This window comes from Cryptomeria japonica, chromosome 2, assembly GCF_030272615.1.
Source record: "Cryptomeria japonica chromosome 2, Sugi_1.0, whole genome shotgun sequence".
NCBI classification, from domain to species: domain Eukaryota; kingdom Viridiplantae; phylum Streptophyta; class Pinopsida; order Cupressales; family Cupressaceae; genus Cryptomeria; species Cryptomeria japonica.
Genome location: NC_081406.1, coordinates 79,601,569 through 79,619,190, shown reverse-complemented (window position 1 = coordinate 79,619,190; position 17,622 = coordinate 79,601,569). Strand labels below are relative to the sequence as shown.

The 17,622-nt window shown below is 38.6% G+C and overlaps 1 protein-coding gene across 7 annotated transcripts in view; it reads right to left on the bottom strand.

Moving 5' to 3' along the window:
• Nucleotides 1–17,622, bottom strand: part of LOC131078860 (dual specificity protein phosphatase 1) — a 109,815-nt gene that overhangs the window by 53,779 nt on the left and 38,414 nt on the right. For 6 of the 7 annotated variants that reach the window (XM_058016682.2, XM_058016676.2, XM_058016680.2 and 3 more), the window contains one exon: nt 3,596–3,741. The exons of the other annotated variant lie outside the window; for it this stretch is intronic. In XM_058016682.2, coding sequence (XP_057872665.1) covers nt 3,596–3,741 — 146 coding nt within the window. The remainder of the gene's footprint in view (nt 1–3,595; nt 3,742–17,622) is intronic. 7 annotated transcript variants of the gene reach the window in all.

The window sequence follows — 17,622 nt, the reverse complement described above, 5'->3', positions numbered from 1 at the left end:
CCTTGGCCAAATTCCGATCCTACTTGGTTGGAGGGAAGTTTGTGATCAAGACGGATCACAATAGCATAAAGTATTTCATGAGCCAGCAAGACTTGAATGATAGGCAGCAGAAGTGGGTCACTAAATTGCAGGCTTATGACTTTGACATTGAGTTTGTCAAAGGGAAGAGGAATGTAGTAGCTGATGCCTTATCCAGAAGACCTCACATTTGTGCTCTTGCAGAGATTACAGGAGATTGGAGGGATAAGATTATAGCAGAGTATGTCGGGGATACTTGGGCGTCTGGTTTGATTTCAAGTACTACGCAGGATGATCGCTATGAGGTGATAGATGGATTGATCAGATTTCAAGACAGAGTTTACTTGATTCCGTCATCACAGTTGAGAGAAGCGATACTTAGGGCATTTCATGATGCACCTACAGCTGGGCATCCGGGGGTCTTCAAGACCTATAGGCAGATCCGAGAGCGATTCTCATGGAGAGGGCTCAAGGATGATGTTCAGAGGTATGTCAGGGAGTGTGCAGTTTGCCAGCAGAATAAGGGAGAGCACACGTTCCTTGCAGGTTTACTACAGCCCTTACCCATCCCAGATAGGAAATGGGAAAGTATTTCAATGGACTTTATCACTGGGTTGCCACGAGTGCAAGGGAGGGATTGCATCTATGTGGTGGTAGACCGCTTAACGAAGTTCGCTCACTTCTTTGCTATTCCGTCCACTTACACAGCAGCACAGGTGGTAGATCTTTTCTTCAGAGAGATATTCAGGTTACATGGGCTACCTAGATTCATTGTCAGTGATCGGGATAGTAAATTTATGAGTATTTTCTGGCAAGAGTTGTTTATGTTGTGTGGCACAGATCTTACACCCAGCACTAGTTATCATCCGCAAACAGATGGGCAGACGGAGATTGTGAATAAATGGGTGGAGGGATATTTGAGGAATTATGTGACTAGACAGCAGAGGGCTTGGGTTAGATGGTTGCATATGGGAGAATACTGTTACAACACTACATATCATATGTCCATCAGGATGACACCCTTCATGGCACTTTATGGTTATGAAGCACCAAGCTTCATGGATCTGGTTTTGGGGGACAGCAGGGTGCCCAAAGCGAAAGACTTATTGCAAGATAGTCAGGATATCCTGAGAGTGGTCAAGGAGAACATACAGCAAGCTCAGAATCAACAAAAGTTGTATGCTGATCAGCACAGGGTAGAGCGCAGTTTCGAGGTAGGGGATATGGTATACTTGAGGCTACAGCCATGTAGGCAGTCATCTCTCAAGAGGAGCGGGGCAGAGAAGCTGAAGCCTAGATTTTATGGTCCCTACAGGGTGATTCGCAGAGTGGGCGAAGTCGCCTATGAGCTTGAGCTTCCAGAGGGCAGTCGAGTACACAATGTATTTCATGTGTCTAAGCTTAAGAAAGCTATTGGTCAGAGTGTAGTACCTTCTGCAGATTTACCCCCTTTGGATGAGGAGGGGAAGCTCGTGTTAGTACCTGAGGCTATTCTGGACACCAGAGTGAGGAAACTCAGAAACAGGATAGTGAAGGAGTATTTGGTCAGATGGAGAGACCTGCCGGAGGAAGATGCTACATGGGAGAATGAGCAGGTGATACAGCAGGCTGGACTGAGATTGCTTGAGGACAAGCAATTTCAAGGGGGGCGGACTGTAATGTCCCCACTCTAGCAGATTGACCAAGCATATGTGCGTTAGCCTAGCTCTACATGGTCCCGAGGGCTAACGAAGGGTTTAAAGGGATCCTGGAGTGTTTTGGCCTAGTCATTTCCAGTTTGGGCCAAAACGAAGTTGATTTACTTAGTTTCAGGCATACTTACTATTTTTAGTAAGTCAGCAGGACACAACGGAGGCTAGTTTTGGTGATTGGATTTGATACTCCTTGGCGAGAGCTTTCCGACGAGCTATCACTCACGCTATTCGGAGTCCGATTGCTAATATATTTTAATGCCTGAAGTTTTATTAAAGTAACATTTAATTTAATTGTAAAATATTAAAGTGTTACTTTAATATTTATTTTATGGAGATATGTGTAAATCAAAGGGGCAACCAAGGGAGACATAAGTGAATATTTTAATATGTTTTATATTGAACATGTTTTATCCCACATTGTTTGAGTGAGTTGGGTCGCCCCTTGGAGAAAGAATAAAAGGGAGCTTTTGTGGCTTCATTGGGCAGGTTGACTATGAGAAGAATTTGGTGTGTGAGTTGCAGATCCGTTCTTGGCATTAGAGGGCGTCTATCCTCTCTTGTGACATTCTAGATGTCATTCCCTTGGGGTTTGGCCTTTGGAATCCTTTGCGATCAGCTTCATTTACAGGCAGATTGGGTGCATTTTCCAGCTACAAGCAGCAGCATTATTTGGTTGCATTTCCAGCTACAGGCCGCGACACTATTCACGTGGGTACTATTCACGCGACACTATTCATGCGGTACTATTCACGCGACACTATTCACGCGGTACTATTCACGCGGCACTATTCACACGGGTACTATTCACCTGGCACTATTCACGTGGCACTATTCATGCAGCACTATTCATGTTACTGTAGCAACAGAATTAGAAACTTTTGTTGGAACATTATGTCAAAATGCTGGAGTAATTAGTGAGTTGAAAATAACCTGCTTTGTATTTGAGTTTGTTAATTCTGGAAATAATATTATAACAGCAGTAGTTCAATTTCCAGCTTGCCTATTATTGTAAATTCTTTTTAGTTCATGTTATGTGGTTTCATACCTGTGCAAAGACTTAAAACAAAAAAAAAACATTGAAACATTAAACGGAGGAATAAGGAATTGGCTGCAAACTGTTTGACTAAATTCCTATCAGCAGTGGGGTTAGTTTTTGGGCATTCTAGGGTGCCCATTACAAAAGGTTACAATCCACTCTGAGTTGTAGTGCTTCAATGGAGATAATACTTTGTATTTTGAGGAATTCAAGCAGCAGAACCCTGCATAAACTGATCATAGAATCTCCATCTCAAGCCCTCCAAGTATTTCATCAATATAACAGAAACCTGCATATATCAATATTGTTACGCGTTTCATCACATTTTTGGGATAAGTATTTCTTCCCTCGTTATCTTGGATTTGCAGATGCAATTCACTTTTTGTTTGCATAAGTGCCCCGTATTTTTTTTTCATTTGTCATTGTTTTGTGAGGGTTGCATGTATACTACATCATGCAATCAAAATAGCAAAGAATAGGCCTCTCATGTCTAAAGTTAGCTCAACATTGAATGAATTTGTAATTTTGGGGGAATTGCAATCATGGTAGCACTTCTTAGCATGATATTTTACAATCTAAGGCAAATCAACTGATACATATACCAAATTTTATTTGATTGCATATTTATAGCTCATACTTTGTGTTTTATACATCTATTTTATTAGTATAAAAAAGACAATGCAAATATACAATATGCTTTCATGTGACAAGCTTGTTTGAAGTACAGATTTATATAAATGGAATGATCATACAATATATAGCATGTCTTCATGTAAAAACCTAATTTGAAATGTATATCATTACAAATGAAAACAAAAATGTGCAAAGGGCAGCAGTCCTATCTTACCTCCCAAACAACTTTCCAAATGCTGTAGTTGCAAAAGAAAACCTTGATTAGGTGCTGCTTGGGGCCTTTTACTCTTCACAAGCTCCAAAGCTTCGCATAGACTCATTCGATGAGTTCTCATCAAGTAAGCAACAATAATTGTTACACTACAATGTCATTCAAGTCAAAGTTATTCAATATTGTTGTGTCCAACACAGTTACAATAAACATCCAGTATAAGCTAAACTTTTACTTTTTAAAACATAACAATGACAATAGAAACAATCACACAACATCAACAATAATGCAACACAAGTAGAACACAAGATTTACGTGGAAACCCTTATGGGAGAAAACCACAGCAAAATATTGCTGATATAAATACTTCTCTTTTACAAATTTAGTACGCACCAACCCCCAGAAGACACCAATGCCCTATTAAATTATTTGTAGGTACCAACCCACTGGAGACACCAATCCCTGCAACTAAGCACCAACTTACTAAGAGAAACCAATCTCTTCAAAACCTCTTCTCAAACCTGCTCAAAATTCTCTCGACAAGTCTGCTCAAAACACTACACAAATCTGTTCAAACTTTCTTCACAATTCTGCTCAAAAATCTTCAACAATCTGCTTACAAATCTCCTTCAGATCTGCTTAAAACTTTGATTTAGATCTGCTCCAATCATGCTTAAAAGGATGCTCTAATATGCTTTAAAAATCTGCTCTAATATGCTTCAAAGATCTACTCTAATAATCTGATTTTGATTGCTTCAGATCTGCTCATGTATGGATAGATAATCGTGGATTGCTTAACTTCATCACTATTCACATGCTCTTCCTATATCTTCACCAAAGTAGGCAACCTTTTGGAGGAATATCATGCTTGACGAATGAGGACTCTTCATTATTTTATATATTTAAATCAATGCATCCTTTAATTACAAACTTGGGTGCTCTATAAGGCGTCGGCCCCATTAAATCCCCACAAGGTGGGGTACTACACACCAAGGGTTGGCCGGTATTATGAACCATGGGTTGGCCCTTATAAATTTATTTATTTAAAGGCACTTTAAGCTTTAATAGTGGGTGTCAAAAAGGTACAGGTCGACCAGCATCAAATATGTCTTGGATGCCAATATAAAGAAGGGGTTGGCCAGCATAAATTTAATTCATTTTTATTAATGTTCATTTCTGCCTTTGTGAAGATAACTTTTGCCTTCGGTCTGCTGCCTGTTTGCTGATATATCTGATAAATCAAATACAGGAAATAATAATATACATGACCACGCACACCAGACATGGCAGTAAAATATATCTTTATTCGCACATGCAGTTATTACAGAGAATAAGACCAGAGATGGTTGGCCAAGGATGCCAACCGCCGGACAACTACCTATCCCTACAGGAACCAACGGTTCATTTCATTGCCATACACAAAACATAAAAACTATGATTTATTTAGGCGTGGCAATTATGCCGTCTACACTGCCCTTTGACATCAATGGCAATAATCTAACACTCTTCAAGACCCTCTTAAATATTTATAACTTACAAAGTGTGCCTTTGTTCCTCCTTTCCATCACAAACTCTTCTTGAACTTTTTTCTCTTGGACTCACACAAATTCTAATTGTTATTTATTTTTTCTGGCTGTATAAGTTTCTTAATTTTGATGTTGAAGTGTGTAAAGGAAAAAGGAAAGAATAATAAGAAGATAAGTGATTCCAAGAAAATGGGTGCTGATTCTAATATTAGACTTCCTGACAGTAAATTCTAGGAATTAAGATCCTAGCAGAGCAAAGTTGAGCAACCAACATTTAAGAATTTGAATGGGCTCGTTTGAAGGTCTGTCTGTTTTTTTAAAGAGGAAATAGGGATGCAGGAATTAAAAGTTCCTAGAGGAAAGAAGACTTCTTAAGCATATAAGAAGATAAGTGATTCCAAGAAAATGGGTGCTGATTCTAATATTAGACTTCCTGACAGTAAATTCTAGGAATTAAGATCCTAGAAGAGCAAAGTTGAGTAACCAACATTTAAGAATTTGAATGGGCTTGTTTGAAGGTCTGTCTGTTTTTTTAAAGAGAAAATAGGGATGCAGGAGTTAAAAGTTCCTAGAGGAAAGAAGACTTCTTAAGCATAGACCACCATTTAGAATGATAATGACTCATAGTGTGGTTTACAAAATCCAAGAAAGTATATTGGGAGCACCTTTTCACTCTTGGTTAGGGACACCGAGAAAACTCATTAGAATCAGCACCCATTTTCTTGGAATCACTTATCTTCTTATTATTCTTTCCTTTTTCCTTTACACACTTGAAATTTTTTTGACTTCCCATTGTTATGTCACATGGCATATTTGGATCCTTTCCTAGCACCGCTTCATACTAGCTCATGAATAATACTTACAAATTTTGGCTTGTACCATCAAGCTGATACCTTTATTTAACAAATTCTGTTTGTACCTTGAATAGTTTTTACTTTGTATTATTTACGACATCTACAACTACCTCACGATTAAGGATCTTGTGAACAACTACTTTATTGTCATGTACCTCCCCGATTAGGAACAGTCCCAGCCACATCATTTTCCATCCTTTATTTCCCTTCAACCACCAGATTTTTATCATGCCACTTTTCTCTCTACTTACAAGAAATGCCAATGATTCATTGAGCATTCATTTAATTTTGTTAGTTGAGTGGTTTCGATTGATTGGACTACCTCAACCATCAAATCCATTCCTCATAGACTTATATTTATCTTGTATCACTCATCAATATCAAATCATTCATGTACTTATATTAAGGTCCTAAGAATATCGATATGAAGAGATCTTATCAACATATCATTGTTCAAGTGTAATGATGGGTACTTTGTGTTCATGTTATGGATAGTGATTCTTTTCCTATTTCTTGTGTCAAATGCTATCTATGGTACAATGTGTTAGCCTGTACTCATGGGATGTTAGTGTTTATTAGAGGATCTCACCTACATACAAGGACCCATGTATTGACTTAGTGGTTTTTTATTAGCCAAAATTATCTTGAATGTAAATTCCAAACATAGAGGCAACCATCTACACACACATGTATTATCAGCTTGTTCTATAGGTACATTGATGCTTGGTGATTGACACTAAACACAAAGGGCAATGCAATTACGCAATATGCCTAAACATTCGAACAGCATACCATACACCATCCTAAGTGCTTCTCTCTCAAATCTTATAATCAGCCTCCTATGCTAGTGTAAACCTAATTGAAAAATTTGGCACTTACGCATGAACATGGCATTGTTTTCTTTGTAAACAAATTGAGGAAGCCACATATAAATTGTAGTTTTCACCCAAAAAAACTTCATTAGGATGATATGCCGCCTAGGAGGGGAGAAGTGGTATGGAGTCCAGACCAAGAAACTTGATGATAATATACAATATTGCAATGTAGATCACAAGAGATTTTCAACAACATAATAAGCCCCTAGTTCAAAAGAATTGTGGAATAGTCAACCACTTGGGATGCTAGAATAATAAAACCTATAATAAAAATGAAATTAAATATCATTGGATGAAGAATAGAAAAACAAATGTTTCGCTATGTTTCACGGTATGTTTATCTTCTTGCATGCATTATAGTGGTGTAAAGGTAAAACATCTAATGTTGTAAACTTTGTATTTTCAAAGCAGCAAATAACCATTTACAACCTGAAGTTTATAAGAATCTTTTGTAAGCAACTAATGCACTTCTATGACAATTTAGGAACCTCAATTTCTATGGTAGATATGCAAACAAATATTGTATAAATTTAATACCTAGGGGATTTTTCTTGGAAACTGCTAGGGTTGATTGTTTTTCTCAAAGGGGATGCATACAAAGGTTGACCAAAACACTTCGCAATGCCTAACCCAAAATGTAAAGTGCCAAGCTAATTTTCTTGAAGTTCGGCACATGTTTGATGAAATACCAGCACTGGAGTGTCCTAATTATTTGTGTGATTTTTAAAGTGTTTGACAAAATGATCATACAATAATCAAATTTAAACTAATAACGATATTTTCCAATCAATCTAGTGCTACAATCACTTTCATTTATCACCATATACACAAATTTGACGAAACATAGTTCATAGTATCATTGCTGGGATGAAATATCAAGCATACATAGATTAGTTTGAAGCACATCTAACCTCTAGAATGCTGTTGCAGTCATCTACAGGTCAACAACTATAATTGCTACATCTGGAAGATCTTTCAAACTGGGTCAATGATGTTGTGACTTACTTGGGCTAGCTGAATGAAGGTAAAAAGGGCGGTATAGCTGTGTAATAGTGCATGCAGCAACTTCTCCCTTAGCTCCACTTCATCCAAATTCCTTACAGCAACCTTAAACTGAGTGTTGTGCCTTGCACACACTCCCCATCATCAACAGGGTACCCCTTTGTTGCCTGCCTCTTCGAGGTCCTGTGGGAGTTTTGTCTAGTTTTGCAGAGTGGTTAGCATGAGAAAGAGGGTACTAAGTTCAAATGGGCAAGGCGCCTGAGGGTGGCCTTACAATAATAATAGGCAATTTTGACATTTTTTCTTAAAAAGCCGAGTTTTTCCCTTTCAAAGGCGAAGTGCTAAGTAAGTTCGGAAGTTTTGGTAAATTTGCCAAACATTGCATTATAAAGCTTTTTCCGTGTTTTGGCTCCCAAGGCGGAACCTCCTCCTCAAGTCAACAGAATGAGAAGATTTTCCAAAACATTTCATTAAACGTTCACATTTTACTTCTAAAAGTCGAACTTCTGAAACGATAAAGGAAGTAAAGTGAAACCTTTAGGTCAAATTTCTCACATTTTTGCCTCAAATGCCGAGTTTTCTGCTTTATCCATTGGGGCGTTAAGTTTAGAATGAAGGATGCGTTTTGAGTCAAAGTTCACATTTTACCTATCAAAGCCAAAAAGTTTCCCTCAAAAGGTAAGAGGGCGTTTTAAAAGGCAATGATCGATGCTCATATTTCTCCTATAAATGTTGAGTTTTTTTTTAGTGGCTAAGTAATGAATTGAAGGAAGAAAAGAGGGGGGTTTTGGTGGAATATAAACGCAAACTTTTCGCAATTTCCCTAATAAAGCCTAAATTCTCCCCTCAGCAAGTTGTGTTCTAAAATTCCAAGGGGGCAAAATCAAGTAAAATGAAAGGGCATTTCTTTTTAAGTCGAACTCGCAATTTGGCTTGCAAAGCCAAGTTTTCTTCAGCAAAAGGATAAAGCGCATTTAAAAGGATTGCTAAGTCATAGGTTTGCTTTCTTCCTCAAAAACCCAAGTTTTGTTCTTTGGAAAGGTGAAGGTAAAAGTGAAACGGAGAGAGCGCCCTTAGTTGAGTTTGCATTCTCCCTCCCAAACCGGAGTTGCTCCCCAAAAAGCTAAAATTCTAAAGGGGGAGGCAAAAAAAATTAAGAAAGAGTGAAGAAAGGGAGGCATTTTTTTTTTAAATCGTGCAACTCACATTATTCCTCAAAGGCCTGAGTTTTCTCCTTTTCGTGCAACCCCAGGAAGATAAGATTACGGAAGAAGGCGAAATTCAGGATTTTTTAACAGAAGTGTGAACTTTGCTTCACAAATCATTTATGCGTTCTTCCTAAAATCACCTAAGTTTTCCCCTAGGGAGATTGAATGAAATTTTAAAAGGCTTCTCGTACTTTGCCTCTAATCGCCTAAAAATCCCCTTGAAAGGAAGACATTAAGTTAAATTATAAAGGAAACATCTTGCACATTTGCCTAAAATTGCCTTAAGTTTTCCCTTTTAAGGTGGCGCAATCTTAAGTCGAAAGCGAAATGAAGTAAAGGGGATTCAAATTGTTTTAAGAGTAAAAATCTGTCGTTTTCCCCTCTTATTCACCAAAACAGAACCCACTGTTGCCTTGATAACATTTAATATTTGTCAAAATTACTTAAACTTTTCAAGGTGATTGATTCAATTTGAACTCTCTTGTGTAGATTGATGCCGCTGCAAAGAGCTTGGGAAAAACTCAAAGCTCAAATTGAAGACATGATTGCAATCGAAGCCGAAGGATGAAGATGCAATGTGTAGGATTAAAATGGTGATCATAGAGCATTGAAGAGCACACCATAAAGTCAAGACCAAAGTGATGATGTTCCAAATTTTGGAAGGCATCAATAAAACCACTCAAAGTGCTACACGAAATATGCAGATTCGAAAAAAAGATGCACAACAAAGGATTCCAGAAAATCAATTTATTTATAAAAACTAAATTTTGCTTTATTGTAAAAGGACTGCCTATGAGCCCCTTTTAATGCATTTAAAACAAGGGGACATAGGTCACTTATTCCTTAGCTACCTGATTGACCAAATTGATGTAGAACGGTGGCCAGTAGCTAAGATAGTGGTTGAAAGTGGCAGTTGGGAGGACAACCGAAAGTTACTAGGCATGAGTTAAAGTTGTCAGGCTTCTAGAAGGCCAATTGCAGCCATTGGATGCAGTCAATCCTGGCCCTTGACCTGAATGGTAAAATCTATAAAAGACAGATGCCTCTCTTTTGTAAAGGGTTAGATTTTTTGGGGTTAGACTCTTAGAAGTTAGATTTTTCTTTAGGAGTTAGAATAGTTAGATGCAGTTTGTAGATTAGGAGTAGAATAGAACTGCTGGAAGTGTTAATGCATGATAGCCTCGGTAAGATAAATGATTGAATGAGAGATAAATGAAGTCTCTCATTCAAACATTTATTATCGTGAGGGGGCACGATCAAGTGATGTCTTGATCAGCCATGTCCAAAAGACATGGCATCGCTTGACCGTACTATTGTGACGTATTCACACATCGCCCCATTGCAAATGGGGACCCCTACTTTATTTGCTTTGTGGGGTTTTTCTTTCTAGGTGTTTAGGGTTTGTCTGTTAGCCTTTGCATTTTGAGTGTCGCCAGGGGATCAATAGGATGGTAGGCTTTGCTTGAGCCAGGGGAGTCAGCAGGTGCTCCAGGTTAGGGTTTCTTTGAGAGTCTTCCTTAGGGCCTGGTTTTGCTCTTGTTGCTAATTGTGTCTTGCTTTGTGAGTGAGCATCATCCTTGAAGGTCTGAGTTAGGTCAAGTTGGTGAGTGATGAAGTCTGGAATGTCATCCTGATCTTCAAATGCCCTGAAATTTGGCTAAGTCTAGAATGCCCTGATCCTGAAATTTGGCTAAGTCTGGAATGTCCTAATCCTGAAATTTGACTAAGTCTAGAAAACTGAAGAATCCTCCAAAAACTAGATTTTGCAATATAACTCCTGGAGGTCCGAAACCACTCTCAAACATCCTGAAAGTATATATGGAATATAACTTAAAGTATAATGTCACTTATACTTAAATGTTATATTCCATAAAATGATCCTGACGGAGAGACCAAAATGTCAAATTTCGCTCTTGACCCTTCCAAAGGGTCCAAAGCGAATTTCGCTCCTGACCCTTCCAAAGGGTCCAGAGCGAAATTCTCCATATGACATTCTACTTTGACCAAAACCTAGAACTAACGCATTCTCAGGCTTGAATGAAGGTAAAAACGCTTGTTTGAATGAAGAAATGTGCAAATGAAGTCAAGGATCCAACCCAAAAAGTGATTTTCGCTCCTGACCCCTCCAAAGGGTCTAGAGCGAAAATCTTCATGGACCTCATTGTCTTCCTTGTTAGGCCAAGTTCTTAGTGTCCAAGGCATGTTGGAGGAAGGATAAACATATTCTTGCCTTGAGGAATGATGGAAAGCAAGAAAAGATGAAATTTCAAGCCTAGAGAGGGAATTTCGCTCCTGACCCTTCCAAAGGGTCCAGAGCGAAATTCTTTGTAAACCTAGTTTTTTGACCTTGCTTAGGCTTCAATCCTTGTTCCTTGGATGAAAAATGATGAAATGTATCTTGTAAGGAAGAGTGGGATTGAAAAAATGAAGGATTTTAGCCAAGAAGGTGAATTTCGCTCCTGACCCTTCCAAAGGGTCTAGAGCGAAATTCCTAAAATCCCTTATTTTCCTAAGCAAAGTCAAGTCAAACTTGGGTTTTTGTAGCTTGGATGGGTGAGGATAAGTGTTTTCTTGCCTTTTAAGATAGATTCAAGTTGAAATGATGGAGGAATAAGCCTAAAACAAGATTTTCGCTCCTGACCCTTCCAAAGGGTCCAGAGCGAAAATCCTAAAACCCATCATTTTCTCCAAAATTTGTACCAAGCCATGCCTAGATCAAGGTGAGGGATGCCCTTGAGATTGTCCTTGAATTGATTGTTGTCTCAAAAAAATTATGATTTTGGGCTAGAAAGGGAAATTCGCTCCTGACCCTTCCAGAGGGTCCAGGGCGAAATTGTGCAAAACCTATCTTTTCCCTTAGTTTCATGCCAAATCTAGTGTGGATCATGATTAAAGAAGGCCTTAGGAATGACTCCAAATTGCCAATTATTATCAAACTTGAAGGAATTGAGCCAAAAAGTGATTTTCGCTCCTAACCTTGCAAGGAAAATAGGTGGTTTCAAGATTTTCACTCCTGACCCTTCCAAAGGGTCCAAAGCAAAAATCTTGAAACCACCTATTTTCCTTGCAAGTCTAGTCAAACGTTAGGTTTTTATGGCTTAGATGGGTGCGAGGAGACATGTTCTTGCCTTTTGAAGTTAATTGGTGTTGAAAATGATGGAAATTAGCCCAAACCAAGAAATTCGCTCCTGACCCTTCCAAAGGGTCCAGAGTGAAAAACACTAAAACCATCCTTTTCTCCAAATTTTGTGCTAAGTCAGGCCTAGACTAGCGTGAGAGAAGCTATTTGGAATGCCTTGGAAAGATGTTTATCCACCAAAGATGCAAATTTTGAGCTAAAATTGGAATTTCGCTCCTGACCCTTCCAAAGGGTCCAGAGCGAAATTCTAGATAGGTCCTGTCCCTGGCTAGTTTCTTGAGCGAATTCTCCTTTTTGGGCCTTGTGAAGATCGAACCAATGTTGCCAAGCTGAGAAGTGGGTTCAATATGGGGGATTCCAGATGAAGTGAAGTGAAGAAAGTGAAATTTAGTGTGAATAGGCAAGCAAAAAGTGAATTTTGCTCTTGACCCTTCCAAAGGGTCCAGAGCGAAATTCATTAAGTCACTATTTCCTCTTTGTGTCAAGACAAGATTTTGATTCCTAAGGCATGAAAAGACTGGAGAGAGGTTGTTTAAGCCTTGCAAGATGAGTTGAAGTGAAGGAAAACAAGCAAAGAGAGAAATTCGCTCCTGACCCTTCCAAAGGGTCCAAGGCGAAATTCTCCAAATCAACCATTGTTCCCTTGAGTGAAGCTAAAATGTTGATACCTATGGCATGATTGAGGTTGGGGTGAGATATTCTTGCCTTGTAGGGTGAATTGAAGTAAAGGAAGTGTAAAATAAAGCCTAAAGAAGGAATTTCGCTCCTGACCCTTCCAGAGGGTCCAGGGCGAAATCCTTGAAAACACCTATTATTCACCTTGTTTAGGCTAAGTTGAAGGCAAATTGCAAAATTGTGATGGCAAACCTAGGTTGTGAAGATTTTGATTCGTGAAGCAAACAAGCCTAGATGAGAGGTTCAAATAAGCCTTGAAATAATTTAAGCCTCCATCACTTTGAATATTTTAATGCCCAAGGAAAATGAAGATTCATCAAGCCTTAATCAAGCTTTAAGATTCCCTAAACTAGCCTATAGTCTTTCACTAAATTTGCCTATTACAAGACATTTGGAAGACTAAAACAAGTTCGCATAAATTAAGGCATTCATAATTTGATTAATTAATTTCTAGGCCTTGAAATAAATGAAAAAATCCACCTTCGAGCTTTGGAATTAATTTTAAAAATTAAAAATTATGCTTGAGTGCTCAAAAATCATTATTGTGCAAGTCGGCCATCCTTTGAGTGGAGTTTTATTTTATTTTATTCCCTATTTGCCAAGTCGGCCTTGAGGGAAATCAAGGTGAGCACCCTATATAAGGGAGGTGTATTTTAACAAATTCAAATCATTCTTTCATTATCTCTCATGCGAACTTGAAGAGCAGATTTGGAGGTGCAAAATTGAGCAAGTTGGAGGATAATTTCCAGATTTTGGAAGGTGTTTGAAGGCGAATTTCCAGATTTTCAGAAGCTAGTTGAAGGCGAAATTCTTTTTGAAGGCTGATTGAAGCTTAATTCATCCAAAGGAGGACCTGAAATTCAGATCAAACGTCCTTGTCCAGCAAATTCTCATCTCCCTTCATTCATTTTTCAAGGTTGATAGCTAAAAATTCAAGGAAGAGGTATGAAGAATCAGATTCTTGAAATTTTTATTCAAAATTTAGTTGGATTTTCCATAGTAATCCTTTGGAAAATGTAAGTCTTGTACAATCTGATTTTAATTTAATTTGAAAATTCATAATTCTTAGATTTATCATCATTTTCAAATTAATATTTAGTTATTTCCTTGAAAGGTCTTGAATCCTATACCTTAAGATATTATGCTCAAACCCTAACTTTAAGCTTTTGTGTAGGTATCAAATGACAACCTCCACAGGACCAGACCAAGACAAGGATGACCTTCTCCAATCCGGCATCATCAGGGACGGCCTTCTCCAGTCCGGCATCATCAAGGACGGCCTTCTCCAACCCAGCATCATCAAGGACAGCCTTCTCCGGTCCAGCATCATCAGGGACGACCTCTTCCAGTCCAGCATTCGAAGGAAAGGTACACCATCCATCCTGCACATCGAAGACAAAGGAAGTTAAAGCAAGGGTTCATTGAAGAAGCAGACAGTTTCAGAAGAGTTAATTAAAGCTAGCTTCTCGGCAACATCAAATTGAATATCTACCAAGTTACAAGTGTCAGACAAGGTGGCATCCCAGTCATCACTCCTCCAGTCGGGTTGGTCCACTTCAGCCTGTCCAGATTCAATGTACCTGACTCATCAAAGATGGCACTAACTTCGATGTACCTACCCTGGCTATCCATTGGTCGAATATTCCAGAGAAGACGTGTCCAAATAATGCAATTATTTCATTGGTCAGAATTAAGTTTGTTGTAACAAACCCTAATTAGGGTTTCCATTGTAAAATCTCGGCCATTGATCTCAAGTTGATCTGAGCCATCGAATTGTATTGAGGGCGCTATATAAGCCCTGGCTCCTCATTTGTAAAGGCTAATAGTTAGTCAATGGTTAGCTAATAGATAATAGTTAGTCAGTAGTTAGAAGGTGAATAGTTAGCTAATAGTGAATAGTCAGTTGATAGAATAGCAATTAGAGTAGAATAGAAAGAGAAGGCAAAGATTGTTGCCAAGATGTTGTTGTAAAAGACTTGTAAACTTCATTAAAGAAATGGTGAAATCTATGGGTCGATTCAACAATTTGCATGGTCTTTATACTTCTCAGATTTGATTTCATGTTATTAGATGAGTGGAAGAAATGTGTTTGATTGATGGTGAAATTCGTATATCCATACTACTAGCAGTTTGTTGATTGCAGACTTGCCTTGTGTAGTCAACTGGAATCATTCAGTTTAAGCTTAACTTCAATTGTCGCTTCTTCACTGATATGCATCAACCTGATGGTGTCTATGCACGTAGCGATGATCTGAACATCATAAAGTTTTCCTCCGAAGATCGCACTAACCTTGTGAAGATGATCCTGGGATGTCAAAACAAGACTTCGTTAGAATTTCATCAAAGATTATTCATTGCTCCTAATTCTTAGTGTCCGAATTAAATCCTTTCCTCACCCTCATCCTTTTCCTTTTTTTTCAAAATCTAGACTAGTGAAATCCTGAGTTCCAACAATATTCAAAGCAAATTAGACATTCAATCATCAAGTGTAAGTCCCCTTGTGATTCCAGCAAAATCACATCGTAACACAGAGAGCTTATCCACGAGTAGAGAACCTACATACAAGAACCTTGGAGTTGCCTCGACTGATCCTTTGGCGAGATCTTCAGTAGTCGGGAAACTTTGCTCAAGAGAGGATAAGGTACCTTTAGGTATTTTATTCTGTGCTCGCATGTGCAGAAAAAACACATCAACACGTACCCAGCCCACTACATATACCAAATGAAATGTGTGAGAATGGACATTGAAATAAAAATGCTCCTCCTCTCCTACAACATAAAAGAAGACAATCAGATTTATACAACAATTTAGTAATAGATAATACATAGAACAAGATAAATTTTAATTTTGATCCACAAATTAACATGGTATCAGAGCCAGGTTTCCTTCTATAAAGCCTAACCGCCTGAAGGAAGATCCGATTAAGATCAGATTGATATCTCCTTGAAAGTCTCAAATATGGCCACATTGCAAGAACTTGTCCTCTCAAACTTAAACTACAAGCGTCCCTTGCTGAAGTCAGAAATTCAGATGTATGTTCAGAAAAATATGTTCTCTAGAAGAAACTCAAGATACCTTGTGATTGAGAGGGAGCTTACTAATCAAGATTGAGCACTTCTGAGGTAAAAATTGTAAATATTGATTATTATTATTAATACTGATAATTATTTTATGGGCCCTATGTAAATCATAAGGAAGTGATGACTTCCAAATGATTTCCACTTGTATTTTTGAGGTTATTGGAAGGTGACGATCTTACAATAACTCAAGATTGTGGATAGAATCGCCGACTGAGGCAATCCGCGTAAAAGCTTGTGGATAGAACCGCCGACAGAGGCAATCCACACAAGAGCTCATGGATAGAATCGCCGACTAAGGCAATCCACGTAAGAGCTTGTGGATAGAATCGCCGACTGAGGCAATCCACGTAAGAGCTTGTGGATAGAATCACCGACTGAGGCAATCCACACAAGAGCTCATGGATAGAATCACCGACTGAGGCAATCCACGTGAGAGCTCATGGATAGAATCACCGACTGAGGCAATCCACGTGAGACCTTGTGGATAGAATCGCCGACTGAGGCAATCCACACAAGAGCTTGTGGATAGAATTGCCGACTGAGGCAATCCACACAAGAGCTTATGGATAGAATCGCCAACAGAGGCAATCCACTCAAGAGTTTGTGAATAGAATCACCGACAGAGGCAATTCACATCTTGAAACTATGGTCCCAAGATAAGCATCATATGATTTATGAATATTGCTCCCAATACCTTTTACATTTATCTTACCTAGCTAAGAGGGAGTGTTAATGCATGATAGCCTCGGTAAGATAAATGATTGAATGAGAGATAAATGAAGTCTCTCATTCAAACATTTATTATCGTGAGGGGGCACGATCAAGTGATGTCTTGATCAGTCATGTCCAAAAGACATGGCCAGTCAAGGCATCGCTTGACCGTACCCAGCCCACTACATATACCAAATGAAATGTGTGAGAATGGACATTGAAATAAAAATTCTCCTCCTCTCCTGCAACATAAAAGAAGACAATCAGATTTATAGAACAATTCAGTGATAGATAATACATAGAACAAGATAAATTTTAATTCTGATCCACAAAATTAACAGGAAGAAGTCGTAATGGCAGTTGAAATCAATATATGAACATTTAAATATGGTGTTTGTTACTTTTGTTTTCTCCTGTTTGCATGATTTCCCCTCAACCGGTTAAGTAGAGTTTAGTGGTTTCAATGGTGAAATGCAAAGGTATTTGATTTGATTTCAGGTTCATACCATTGGGGGTCTGGTAATTGTAGGTCATCGTGTATGGTTAGTCTGAACCTTACTAGTGTGCTTAGTTCAACTATAGGTATTCGTCTTAGGCTGCACCAGAATTGGGTGCCTAAATGAGTACCTCCAGTCTGAAAATCCTTCATTCCCTTGGAGCTTGCACTATCCCTGTTAAGCTGTGAGTATATCTCTTGCGAAGCAGGAGTTAGTTTATGGAAATCTGTCTACCCGCAGCATTAATTGTTAATGTCATTGTTCTTAAGAGTTCCTAAACCTTATCTCACTTGCTTTTATTTTCCGCAGTCTGAGAATCGCAACATTGTCAAATGCAGGCCAACTTGTTGTAAACATAAGCCCCCTTGTGTTACCAACAAAACACATCATCGCTAAGCTATACTGTAGTCAAGACCTAACATTTGGAACCTTGAGGTTGTCTCCTTTTATCATTCATAACAGC